This window comes from Coptis chinensis, chromosome 2, assembly GCF_015680905.1.
Source record: "Coptis chinensis isolate HL-2020 chromosome 2, ASM1568090v1, whole genome shotgun sequence".
Lineage (NCBI taxonomy): Eukaryota > Viridiplantae > Streptophyta > Magnoliopsida > Ranunculales > Ranunculaceae > Coptis > Coptis chinensis.
The window spans coordinates 90776504-90788788 of record NC_141457.1 but is presented as its reverse complement, the minus strand read 5'-3'; the positions used below and the strand labels follow the sequence as shown (position 1 = coordinate 90788788).

Sequence of the window (12285 nt, the reverse complement as noted above, 5' to 3'; positions counted from 1 at the left end):
GAGGAGAAATTAGGGTTGGGCCTCCTGACGGGCTTAGGCTTCCCATGTTCGCCCAGAACACACGGCCCAAGTCCGTCAACAAATGGCTTATTCCATTAAAGGTCATTGTTACACTACCGCCCTAATCCCAAATTACGTGTTACGTTTATGGGATCCATATTATAGTTGATCTTCCCGTGTTTAAGATATCAAATGTCCGTTGATTAAGTCAAGTTACTGACAACTAAATTAATCAACTTCTTATGTCCTTGAGTAGTACCATTCAACCTCATTGTCATGTCAGATTAAATCCACCTGCAGGGTTTACATGACAATCCTTATGAGCTCCTCAAGGAGACATCATCAGCCCAACTTCCTGCGGGTCACGGATTCCTTCTATAATCAAAAACACACCTTACATACAATATCATTATCCAATCCACCGAGTTTGTTGATTTACAAATGAATCTCACTCATTGATGATTTAAAGCAATATACAATGTGCGTAAGTGTCCGTTATTATATCCGGATTAAGAGGACAAGCATCCATAATAACAGAGGTGTTTATTCTCTTATATAGTCAATATAAAGAGAAACAACCTCACTTGGTCCTGTTCAATACACACAAAGTGTACTAGTGTAATTCTACAGTCAAGATAGACTAACACCATATTATACTACAACCATACCAATGGTTTGTCCAAGTCCATCTAGGTTGTGAACATTTACTTATACTTTATAAGGTACTGATGATATATATGATCTTCTGTGTATCACCACACACCATATCATCTACAACATAAAGTATTAGACACATGCATATAACTAATAACATATATAATATGCATAACATTTGTTCATAAGATTCTCATTCAAAATATAAAGAATTAGAGTTAATACAAAAGTAATGTTTTTAATATATAACCCTATCAGACTTCACTATGATTTATGGGTTGAGTATCGGCATAGGCCAACCGATACCTTTTTATACAAATTATAAGAATATGGATAGTATGCTTATGAGTTTTCCTCGCTTGGTTGCGGATGCTTATGATTCTTCTAGTATTAAGCTATCTCATATTAAGGCTACATATATGAAACCCTTTTTTTATCCTGATACACGAGCGGAGTTAGCTTTCACTGTTCTACCTGGTAGTGAGGGTGCTGATGTGTATGTTTGGGCTTTTTTTATGTTTTTTATTGGGCATGTTCTATTTCCCAATGGTCATTCTACAGTACGACTGAGATATTATGCTTATGTATATGATTTGCATACTATGAGAGATTATGACCTGGGTAGCTCCGTAGCTCAGTATATGCCACATTAATAGCGGCGTTAGATAAAACTTCACAGACATTCGGAAGTAGAAGTCCTCAGATTACAGGATTCACAGGACTTTTAGAGATTTGGTTTCATGAGTACTTTCGAACTCTTTGTCCTAACATAGACATGATTGCTAATACTCACCCTAGATTTGGTAGTTGGTCAGGGCCTCACTTGACTCGTAATAGGGGGCATATTAGAAATAATGTCTGTATGGCTCGTGCTCAGATTGATATTAGATCATTGTCATCTATTGAGTGGAGACCTTAGCGTTTGTCTACTGTCTTTGACGATCCAGTTGTGCAGCATGCTTGTATGTTGTCACATCACAGAGTTGTTTTTGCCGCACGTGACTGTAAGGTTTGGTACTGTGGCGACAAATGTTGGAGGCAGATGACTAGACATTATGGAGTTTCATGTGCTCCCATGTCAGATGTTAGTGATGCGAAGTCGTGGGGTAGAACTCAAGTTCATGAAGTTCATGCCAGTGGTAGTCCTTGGCCAGATGCGTCTTCTTTTGTTGTTGAGCAGACTTCTGATCAGTATTATAGATGGTGGAACCGTGTCTCCATGGGTCCGTTGTTGCCCCCTGTTGGTCAGGCTAGCAACTTTGAGTTTGTGGGCCTGGAAGGGATGAGACGTGAGCTACGTATTCCTCATCCGCCACAGCTTATTTACAACCCACAACCTATGAATGTATATCATCCAGCTTCTGTGTATGCCAGTAATCCTCAAATGTTTGCCGTGTGTGGACCTGATGGGGAGGCTACTTACATACATTTCCATTCCTGAGGTGCCTCGTGCTCGTTGCCATGAGTTAGAGCCGCAGATTGATAAGTATACCACGGTGAGTTTAGTTATTTTATTTTTCTTATTCATTATATATATAATATGTACTCACAATGTATTTTCTTGGATTTTTAGGCTGAGATTCAGGAAAGATATGAGAACCAAATTTGTATGTTTGATGGGATAAAGACTGTCATGTATCATTATAGCCAAGAAAGGGAGGAGGCATATTCTCAGACATATCAGCAATCTCAACGTGTGTATGACGAGACTCGAAAAGCGTATGAAGATATTCAGCAGGTGTACACGCAACAACATTAGGGATATGAGGAACTTCAGGCTGAGGTAGTTAACCTTCGTGCAGATAGAGAAGATCTTGAGTCTTAGGTTAGGAACTTAGAGGAGCAGCTTCGAAATATCCAAATAGAGAAAGAAGAGGCATCGAGTGATAAGGGGTGTAAAAAAATAGCTAAATAAATTTTATGTAATATGATAGGTTTTGGATCATTTTGGATATTATATCATAATCATAGATTTTGGATTGCACAATTCTTAATTTCTTAATTTCTTTAATTTTTTCGATTTTGGATCACAGTTCTTAATTTCTTCAATTGCACAATTCTTAATTTCTTAACTTCCATGCACAATTCATAATTTCTTAAGATATATGCACCACACTTCTAAATTTTTAGAAAAAACGCACGCGGTGTTAGCAAAACCGCGCCAATAGAAGCCCAAGCCCAGGCGGTGTTGTCAAAACCGTGCCATAGAACCCCATTTAGCAGCCCAAGCCCACACGGTGTTAGCAAAACCACGCGGTTTTTCTAAAACACCGCGTGGTTTTTCTAAAACCGCGTGAGTGATTTGATACAGCACCAAAACTGGAACCAAATATTGGTCGATTTGGTGTTTGGTTTGGTGTTTTTTTAGTGTTTTCATCAACATGTGACTCTCCTGAAGTTGATAAAACACCAAATTATTCGTGTTTGATGCTAGGTTGATATCACTCCTAAAGATGCTCTTAGAAATGAATCAAATATATAAATTGATTTTCAATATTGAAATACAGAACAACCCTTAACTAGCATATAACACTAATTTTTAGATTTAACCCTTAACTAAAATTAGAGATTTCACGCACTCAAATCCTTATTAAATTGAGAAACATGATAATGAAACACTTAGATCGTCATTGCATCAACTGATTTAATCAACCAATCTTAAATTTCGATGTAAAAACCATGAATTGGTATGCAAAGTTATATTTGCACACTATTTAGACGTTTTTGCATAATTCATGGGCAGATAGAATTCAAGCACAAACAAAAAAAACCTTCATTTACATAAAGCGCTTCGAAATATTAGATCATGTATACTCATCATAAATTGTCTGCAATCATAACTCGTTTTATCAGTGCCATACTTATCTATCTAATAAGATAGGGTTTTTTTTTCCACTACAGGACAAAACTATAATAAAGGACGGTCCAGATCGAATCTAGAACCATCAAACGACATCGCGGCTCTTATTTTCTCCGAGATAACGTGTTGGCAGCTATTAACTAAATGTGCATAAAAAGTTGATCCATGAGCCTAAACGGCCGTAACGCCAACAGTCAACAGTTCGAGTCGCTCTAGCATCATTTTACGCTTTGTTTTGTTTATTGCAACAACATAAAATTGATTAAAACAAATATTGCCAACAGTCAACAGTTCGAATTAAGCTCTAACATCATTTTCTGCTTTCAGTCAAACCAGTGTGTTAAATACTCACTGATGCAACCATCTTGGAGTAAAGTCATCCTATTCGTTGTCTTAGAATTTACTCATGGAGGTATGGTATGCATGCCCAAGCATGATTGCAACCAGTGCCGAAGGCCTTTAATGCATAGGTGAAATGTGCCGAAGGCATGCCGGTGAGTGTCTTTAAGACACGGGGCATATTCTAGTGGTAAAATAAAAGAAGAAGAAAAAGTAAAATAAGAATGAGGAAGGAGAAATGAGACTTAAATTTAATCATGGTTGAAGAAGAAGAAATAAATATAGAAGACAATGAAATTTTTAGGGAGGAGAAAGAAGAGAGGTTGGGGTTTGTTGGAGAGAAGAGACAGGAAGAGATAGAAAAAATAGATAATGGCAAATCCAGTAATAAAAAAAGAGTTCCCATAAAAAAAACAGAGAGAAACTCTCCAGGACAAATCGGGGAAGAAAGTAACTCTTAGATCATCTCTAGGGAGTGGTAGCATACTATTTCTTTATATTTGAAGAATTTTTTTGAAGAAGCTGGTCGCAAATTTCGACCAACTCTAGGTGGTCGCAAATTTGAAATAGGACTACCTTTCGCGACATTGATATTGTCGCGCGACATTACCACTGTCGCCCCCAAGTTGAAAAAAAAACTCACGTGACATTTCCACTGTCGCACCAAATTGAAAAAGCAAAAAAAAATAACTTGCGCGATATTAGTAGTGGCGCGCGACAGTACTACTGGCGCGTGGTGCTGGTCAAAAAAAAAAAAAATTGGAGCGACATTTGCAATGGCGTGCGACATTACCAATGTCGCTCCGCATCAACATCCGCATCCAAATTGCCAAATTTGCGAACAAGAATGCGAACGAATAGGTTATACGACCGAATTTACTACCACCTAGAGTTAGAATTCCGAAAAATTCCGAAATATTTCTTCAAATTTGAAGAATTTAACAGGTTATACTACCACCTAGAAATGCTCTTAAGGACACTTTTTTTTTTAATCACTCAAAGGAACGGGTAGATGAAAGTTCAAGTATATACCCTTAACACGAAATTAAAAACGGCTCGGGTACATAAAATATCAAGTATACCCCTGGTACGAAATAATAAACGGCCCGGCCTAACCGAAACGACCTGGTGTATATATTCATACATTAACATGAGCTATGAACATTCATTGTTCATATAAACAATCATTGTTAATTGTTCATACCTATTTGGGGTATGGACAATCAGTGCTCATACCTCAACATAATATATGATCAGTAAAAACACAAAGTGGAGTAACAATCATTGTTTATACCTCAACATGAGCTATGAACAATGATTGTTCATACATCAGCAGAAGGTATGAACACTCATTGTTCATAATAAAATGACAGGATAAATCGAAAAATATTTATTTCAAATTCGGGTCATTTGTCCTTGAGGGTTATTTTCATACGAAAATTGGTTTTCAGGGTTATTTTCACTCGAAATTTGTCCTTGTGAGTGATTATAAAAAAAACTCTATCCTCTAGAATTGTTTTGAATTGAAATTGGGCCATGGGACCAATTTCTTGTAAAAAATATATATGAAAAAGTATGGTGTGTTCGTATTAGTTATTAAAATTTAAATTATGGTTTTTCTAATAATTATGATGTCCAAGTATGTCCTATTCATCATTTTCAAAACCGGCTGGTGTAGACCCTATTCAAACTATGAATGGAAAAAAAAAAAAAAAAATTAAGTATGAAGAACGATTTTTGAAGAGTTGTAGTTATGATTATAATTTTTTAAGCTGAAGGATTATCAAATAAAAAATAAAAAATAAAAAAATAATAGCTATAGGAAGATGATGAAGAGAGTATAATATGTAATAAAAATCTACAACGTGAGCATGTAAAGGTGGAATTTGAGCCGAGTGGCTTGGGCTTGGCTCGTTTAGTTCGACTCGAACTCGTTTGTTTAATAAATGAGTCAAGCTTGAGCTTATATGATAGCTCGTGTAACAAACAAGTTTGATGAAGCTCGGCTCGATAAGCTCAAATAGTATCACCTTAGTGTAAAATAATCGACTTATTCGGACTCGGCTCGCTAAAAGCTTAGCTCGGATTCGTTCATATATTATATAAGCCAATCTCGGATTCGTTCATATATTATATAAGCCAAGCTTGAACTTTTTTCAAAGTTCACTTAATAAACAAACTAAGCTTAGCATAGTGAAGCTTGGCTTGATTAGCTCGAATTCCACCCTTATGAGCATGTAGTTATTCTGCGGTGAGAATAACAACACCCTTTTAATTGTGGGCACTTGTAGTTGAATGTATCACAACTCATTTCTTTGGTTTTTATGGATTGTAAAGAGAAGTGTGCGTGTCCATACTCCATATTACCTTCTTTAACTGGAAGAAGAGCCGCTCCTGATGCAAGCAACATGAAGTAACCGAACAGAACAACACTAAAAGTGAATAACCGGCCAAACTGCATCTTTAACTTGTAGTAGGTATTATTAAGAGGAACAAAAATGTTTTCCGATTCTTTCGATCTGGATCGTAGATTTCTGCATGACAAATACTTGATTGTGAAGAATTATGTTATTCTGAGCATGTCATTTAAAGGGGAATAAAATGTGGGGTGAGAATTGAAGAAGAAGGGAGTGGGACTATTATGCATGAGGGAAGACACTGATCAAGGTTGGTCATTGCCTCATCGGCGAGAGCCTGTGAGAGAGAGAGAAGTGAACGTATCCAATTATTTGCTATTTTTCAAAGAAATAAGAATGGGCACTCTGAGAATTGACTCGAAGTTAAAGACTACGTATCTATCTTGGGGAATCGAAATTAAAGACTACCTATCTTCTAGACAAGACTTGTCTGGAAATGAGATTCATGCGTACAATTTACAAATAATTCCACTTTTTTGTGTCAATTTTACAAAATCACTCCTGATATTCCGAGTCATGTGCTTCTCGCACTATTACACCTGTGTTATCAATATCACAGTGGGTAAATTTCTGATTCTGCCACGATAAAATCACTTTTTTTTCTAATCCGGCCATTGTCAACAACTCAGAATAAAAAATTGTTGACAAAATGCGCTGAATTGTAATTTGTGGCAGAATTGGAAACACATTAATATTATCATGGCCGAATTAGAAATTTACCCTATCACAATTCTATTATGTTTCATGGTTTTTCATAAGTTTGACAACACTCTTCCGTAGTTTGTACTCTTACAAAATTGAAAATTGACTCCTATTTATTACTATATATATATAGCCATATGGTGAAACCAGTTTATTGCATTCAGTTCAGTGGAAAGTACACCCCTAACAGCTTCTCAGTAGCCGCACCTAAAATCATGGCTCACGTTGAACTTGGAATGGGATATTATAGATCCGTGTAGTCAAGGCATATCACTCTCTTTTGTGCCTTAGCTGTAATACACGGTGCGTGCTTTATTGAAGTGAGACACGCAGTAATTAAAAAATAAAATAAAATAAAATATGACATGAATTATCATTATATTGATTTGCACAACTAAATAATAAAATCATTTCTATAGGAGTGTAAACTTGTCAACTATTGAGCCACGGCTGGCTCTGAGATTGTGGGGGCCCAAGGCAAATTATTAAAAAGGGACTAAATAACCTATTGTTTATGCTACAAAAATATTTTAAATGCCTAATAAGCATCCAAAATTATTTAGTGTAGTCGGTTGCTATTCTAATTTCTCTATATGTGAGTATTTTTGTATCTAGATCATTAGATATATAGTAGATAAACCCCAGACCCAAACACTGAATGGGGGCCTTATTATTGGGCTTTGACTCGGGGGCCCTAGGCGACCACCTAGTTGGCCTTGCCCCAGAGCCGGCCCTGTATTGAGCAACACCCAAAATCATCACGAATCGTTTAGGTAGTAATCAATCACTTAAAAGAAAAGAAAAAAAATGTAAGCAATAAATAAATAGTAAACAATCTAGTTCAACTTCAATAAACTAAAAGAGCAAACAAATTGAACTGAGCAAAAGGAACTTCACAAAATAGAACACATAATTCAAATTTTGGAAACTTATAAAACTTTATTTAATTCATCTTTGTGTCTCTCTCTCAATCTATTCATCTTAACAAAAACTTGTAAAAATACAAGTTTATAGTGTACCATAATATAAAACTTACAAAAAGTGTATGATTTATAATACCATACAACTATTGGATTAAGTGTGGATGTGTCACATATAGCCAAAAATGTACAAAAAAAACAATAAAAATTGCAAATGATGATAAGGCATGCGCCTTATGTGTGCACCCACACCTTAGTTAAGGTGAGACACTAAAGTGCGCATTTCCGCGTCTTAGTCGCGCGCCTCTTTGCGCCTTGACTACATTATTATAGATTATAGCCACACCAAATTATGCCATTATATTTTGTAGAAAATATGGTACTCACAAACAATATATTCGAATTGAATTACGATTGACTTAGCTTTCACGGCCTAAGATTGAATACATAATACAAATTTCTCAATAGTCTTGACTATGAAATATTGAAATTCAATTTCAAAGCATCCATTATTATTTATTATTCTACTCCTTTTTCAATAATTGGAACTTTTTACTTCTTTTAATTAGTTAGTTATGTGTTGTACTTTACTGACATTGACTTACAACCTAATAGCATCTCTAGGTAGTAGTATCACCTCCCAAATTCTTCAAATTTGCTTCCAAAATTTGGAATTTTGTGAAAATCCAACTCTATGTGGAAGTAAATTCGGTCGCATCACTTGTCTAGTCACATCCTTCTTCGCAAATTTGGGATTTAGGATGCAGATGCGGGATCTTGGGAGCTTAATGTAATGTCAGCGCCATTGCAAATGTAAGCCCCAAATTTTTTTAACTTTGACCAAAGACACCACGCCGATTAAATCGCAGACGCCACTCCTAATGTCGCGTGCTCCAATGGGAAAAAAATTGCCAGAATTTTACATCCATATATCTACACTCATTTCCTTATTCATTTTATATACACTCAACCCAAACATTCTTATCAAGCAACTCAACCATTTCACATCAATCCTCAACAAACAACACCCACATATTGCCAAATAAATGGATCATGAAGTGTACGAGATTTCCCCCCTTCAATCTTCATCTTCATCTTCATTGTCGTCTTCTTCTTCATCTTCTTCGATGGAAGACTCGACAGATAGTCTTGATAAAGAATTTGTTAACGCCATTCTCCTTATAAAGCACCATTTGGTTGTACTTGCACAAGCACAAGTATGTACTCCGAAGGCACCACATGGTGGTTCAAAGAAGGGTCGAAAAGTGAAACATATAAACTATGCTTTGACTTTGGAAATCTTGAAGGCCAACTACTTTGTCGATCGTCCTATTTTTCCGAAAGAGGATTTCAAACGGCGCTTTTGTATGAAAAAATCTTTATTCTTTCACATCTTCAACGATATTCAGACTCATTTTAAGTACTTTCAGCTTAATTTTAACAATGTTGGTAAACCTGGTATAGATCCTTTGATCAAGGTGGCTGCAGCTTTGCATATTCTTGGTTATGGTACGGTGGCTGATCAAATTGATGATCAATTATACATTTTTGAGCAAACTGGAAACCAGGTGTTGAGGCATTTCTGTGATGCAATTATCAAATTGTACGGTTCAGTCTACTTGCGAAGACCAAATATTACAGATACAGAACGCTTGCTTGCACATTCTGCCAAACGTGGATGGCCGGGTATGTTGGAAAGCATTGATTGCATGCATTGGGAATGACATAATTGTCCAACTGGATGGCAAGGTGTTTATTACAGTGGTCATTTTGGAAAACCATCTGTTATTCTCGAAGTTGTTGCAATCGAAGACCTGTGGATATGACATTCTTTATTTGGGATGGCAGGGTCACACAATGACATCAACGTGTTGGACAACTCGCCGGTATTTGAGCACGTGATCAATGGTACTTCTCCACCCATTTATTTTGATGTAAATACGCATAGCTATAATATTAGTTATTATTTAGCTGATGATATCTATCCTAACTATGCGGTATTTATACAAACAATTTTAAAATCTAATGCTCTAAAGACGAAGTGGTTTGCAACAATATAAGAAGCTGCAAGGAAATATATTGAAAGAGCTTTTGGGGTTTTGCAATCTAAATTTAAGATTTTGGCAAAAGCTTGCAAATATAATTATGGCATGTGGAGACAATGGGTACTGTTGTGAGAGCATGTATCATACTAAAACAATCAATGTAAAAGAAGAACAAACCACAAGGCGAGATATATCATTGTTCGGCAATTTGCCTACATCCACAGCTTCGCGAAGTTCCAAGCTTTAATAGATGTCAATGGAGATAGCAGTTACAAGTCTCTCTCAATTCACTCACAAAGAATGAACACTCAACTCACAAAGAATTGTTCTCTTGTAATCACTCTCTTTCTTGGTTTTGGAAAAGTTAGATTTTCCAAAAGCGATTTTGTTTTTATACCAAAAACCAAAATCGCGATTCTTGTGGAGGCCCATAAAAAGACTTGAAAGCGGGCGCTACTCTATGTTAAAACGCTGGCGCTATTGTAAAAGCCATGGCGCTTCTTTCTTTGGCGCTGGAGCGCTTAAAAACTTGGAGTAGTGGCCTGGCGAAGTCGCTCTGGCCCGTGGCGGCGCTCGGCCGTGAGAAACGAAATTTTTCTACATTCTCCACCTCGGTGAGGTTTTAACACATAAAACCAAGCCGAACACATCCGACAAGATCACATCCATCAGGTAGGGAACACCTCCGACAAGGAAGACTTCAGCGATAAGCGCCCAGAAGGCTATGCCTAATAAGGGCTCTTTCAAACATGTAGGATTTGGAGCAAGTCCAAACGGTGTTGGAACTTAACTTTCCGTGACTTTCGTCGAGATATCGCCGGGGGTTGTCATGGGTGTCTACTTTCTCAAGTGCTACATCACCATCCTCAGCGACATCAGGTATAAAGTGATATCGGACATCAATATGCTTGGTCAGACCATGATGAACTTGGTTCTTCGCCAAATGAATAGCACTCGACTATCACAATACAATGAAGAACTTTGCGCTCGCTTTCAATACCCAAATCATCTAGAAGACCCGAAGCCATAGTGCCTCTTTCTTCGCCTCGCCCTTTGCCATATATTCGCCACCGGTAGATAGAGCAATCAGACTGTAGCATAGACCTCCAACTAACGGTGCACCATGCATCATAAACACATAACCGATGAGTCGATCGTCGTCTATCTAGATCACCGCATAATCGGAATCCACAAACCCGACATAACAAGTGCCTCCACCATAAGCTAATCCCACATCCAAAGTACCGCCCAAGTACCTTAGTACCCATTTCATCGCCTCCCAATCTTTGCTTCCCGAGATTTGCCATATACCTCCGCCACAACACTAACTCGCGCGGAAATGTCCGGCGTGTGCACACCATAGCATACATCAAACTACCCACGGCACTTGCGTAAGGAACATTAGCCATATGCTTTTGTTCCTCCAATCAACTAGGAGAACTTTATGAAAGCCTAAAATGCCCGACTAAAGGGTAGAAACCGACTTTGCATTCTCCCATACCAAATCGAGAAATTACTTTTCGAATGTATTTCTTCCGAGATACAACTATCCGCCGCTTCTTCCTATCTCGTCAATCTCCATGCCCGGTATCTTCTTGGCTCCACCTAAGTCTTTCATCTCAGCTTCGAGCTAAGTTGAGATTTCAACTTGTCTATCTCCACCATGCTTTTGGAAGCAATAAGCATGTCATCCACATAAAGGGAGATAGATGAAGTCGTTACCACGAAGCTTCTAAAGTAGACACAAAGTGATCATACTTGCCGGGTGTATTACTCATGTTGCATCATGAATGTGTCAAAGCGCTTGTACCATTCCATTGGGCGATTGCTTTAACCCGTCAAATGACGATTGACCGATTCAATTTGCATACATAATCTTCTTTCAAGAACGACAAACCCTTGGGTTGTCTCATATAGATCTCTTCTTCCAAGTCCCCATGCAAGAAAGCGGTTTCACATCAAGTTGCTCTAACTCCCGGTTGAAGTGAGCAACTAAACTTAATAACACACGAATGGGACGTATGTTTGACCACCGGGAAAATACCTCATTGTAGTCAACTCCTTCCTTCCGTGAAAAACCCTTTGCTACCACTCTTTGCCTTGTACCCGATCTTGTCGGACTCGGGAAGGACCTCTTTCTTCACGAACACCCATTTATCGCCGATAGTCCTTTTGCCCTTTGGCGATAAAACTAGGTCCCATGTGTGATTTTTATCAAGAGATTCCATCTCGCCTTGCATAACTACCAACCAATCTCTCAGAATGAGCATCTCTAACGCCTTCCTTGAAGCTATCCGCTCATCATCTTCGATATATTCATTGCATATGCCACTAAATCTACCCACGAC

General features: G+C 37.7%; 2 protein-coding genes across 3 annotated transcripts in view; one reads left to right on the top strand and one right to left on the bottom strand.

Annotated features, from left to right (window-relative positions):
• Positions 1-6669, bottom strand: part of LOC147518857 (putative LRR receptor-like serine/threonine-protein kinase At1g07650) — a 37556-nt gene extending 30887 nt beyond the window's left edge. For both annotated transcript variants that reach the window (XR_015211901.1, XM_086590566.1), the window contains exon 1: positions 6221-6669. Coding sequence is in view for 1 of the 2 variants with exons in the window: in XM_086590566.1 (XP_086446692.1) it covers positions 6221-6314 (94 nt within the window). In the remaining variant the exon portion in view is untranslated. The remainder of the gene's footprint in view (positions 1-6220) is intronic.
• A 2350-nt stretch (positions 6670-9019) lies between these two features.
• On the top strand, positions 9020-9616 carry LOC147518856 (uncharacterized). Its single transcript, XM_086594031.1, has one exon. It carries the CDS (start codon positions 9020-9022, stop codon positions 9614-9616), a length of 597 nt encoding a protein of 198 aa, XP_086450157.1.
• The last annotated feature ends 2669 nt before the right edge of the window (positions 9617-12285 follow it).

Coding starts and splice junctions, on each gene's coding strand:
- LOC147518856 (XM_086594031.1), top strand. CDS start 9,020: ATGGAAGACTCGACAGATAGTCTTGATAAAGAATTTGTTAACGCCATT.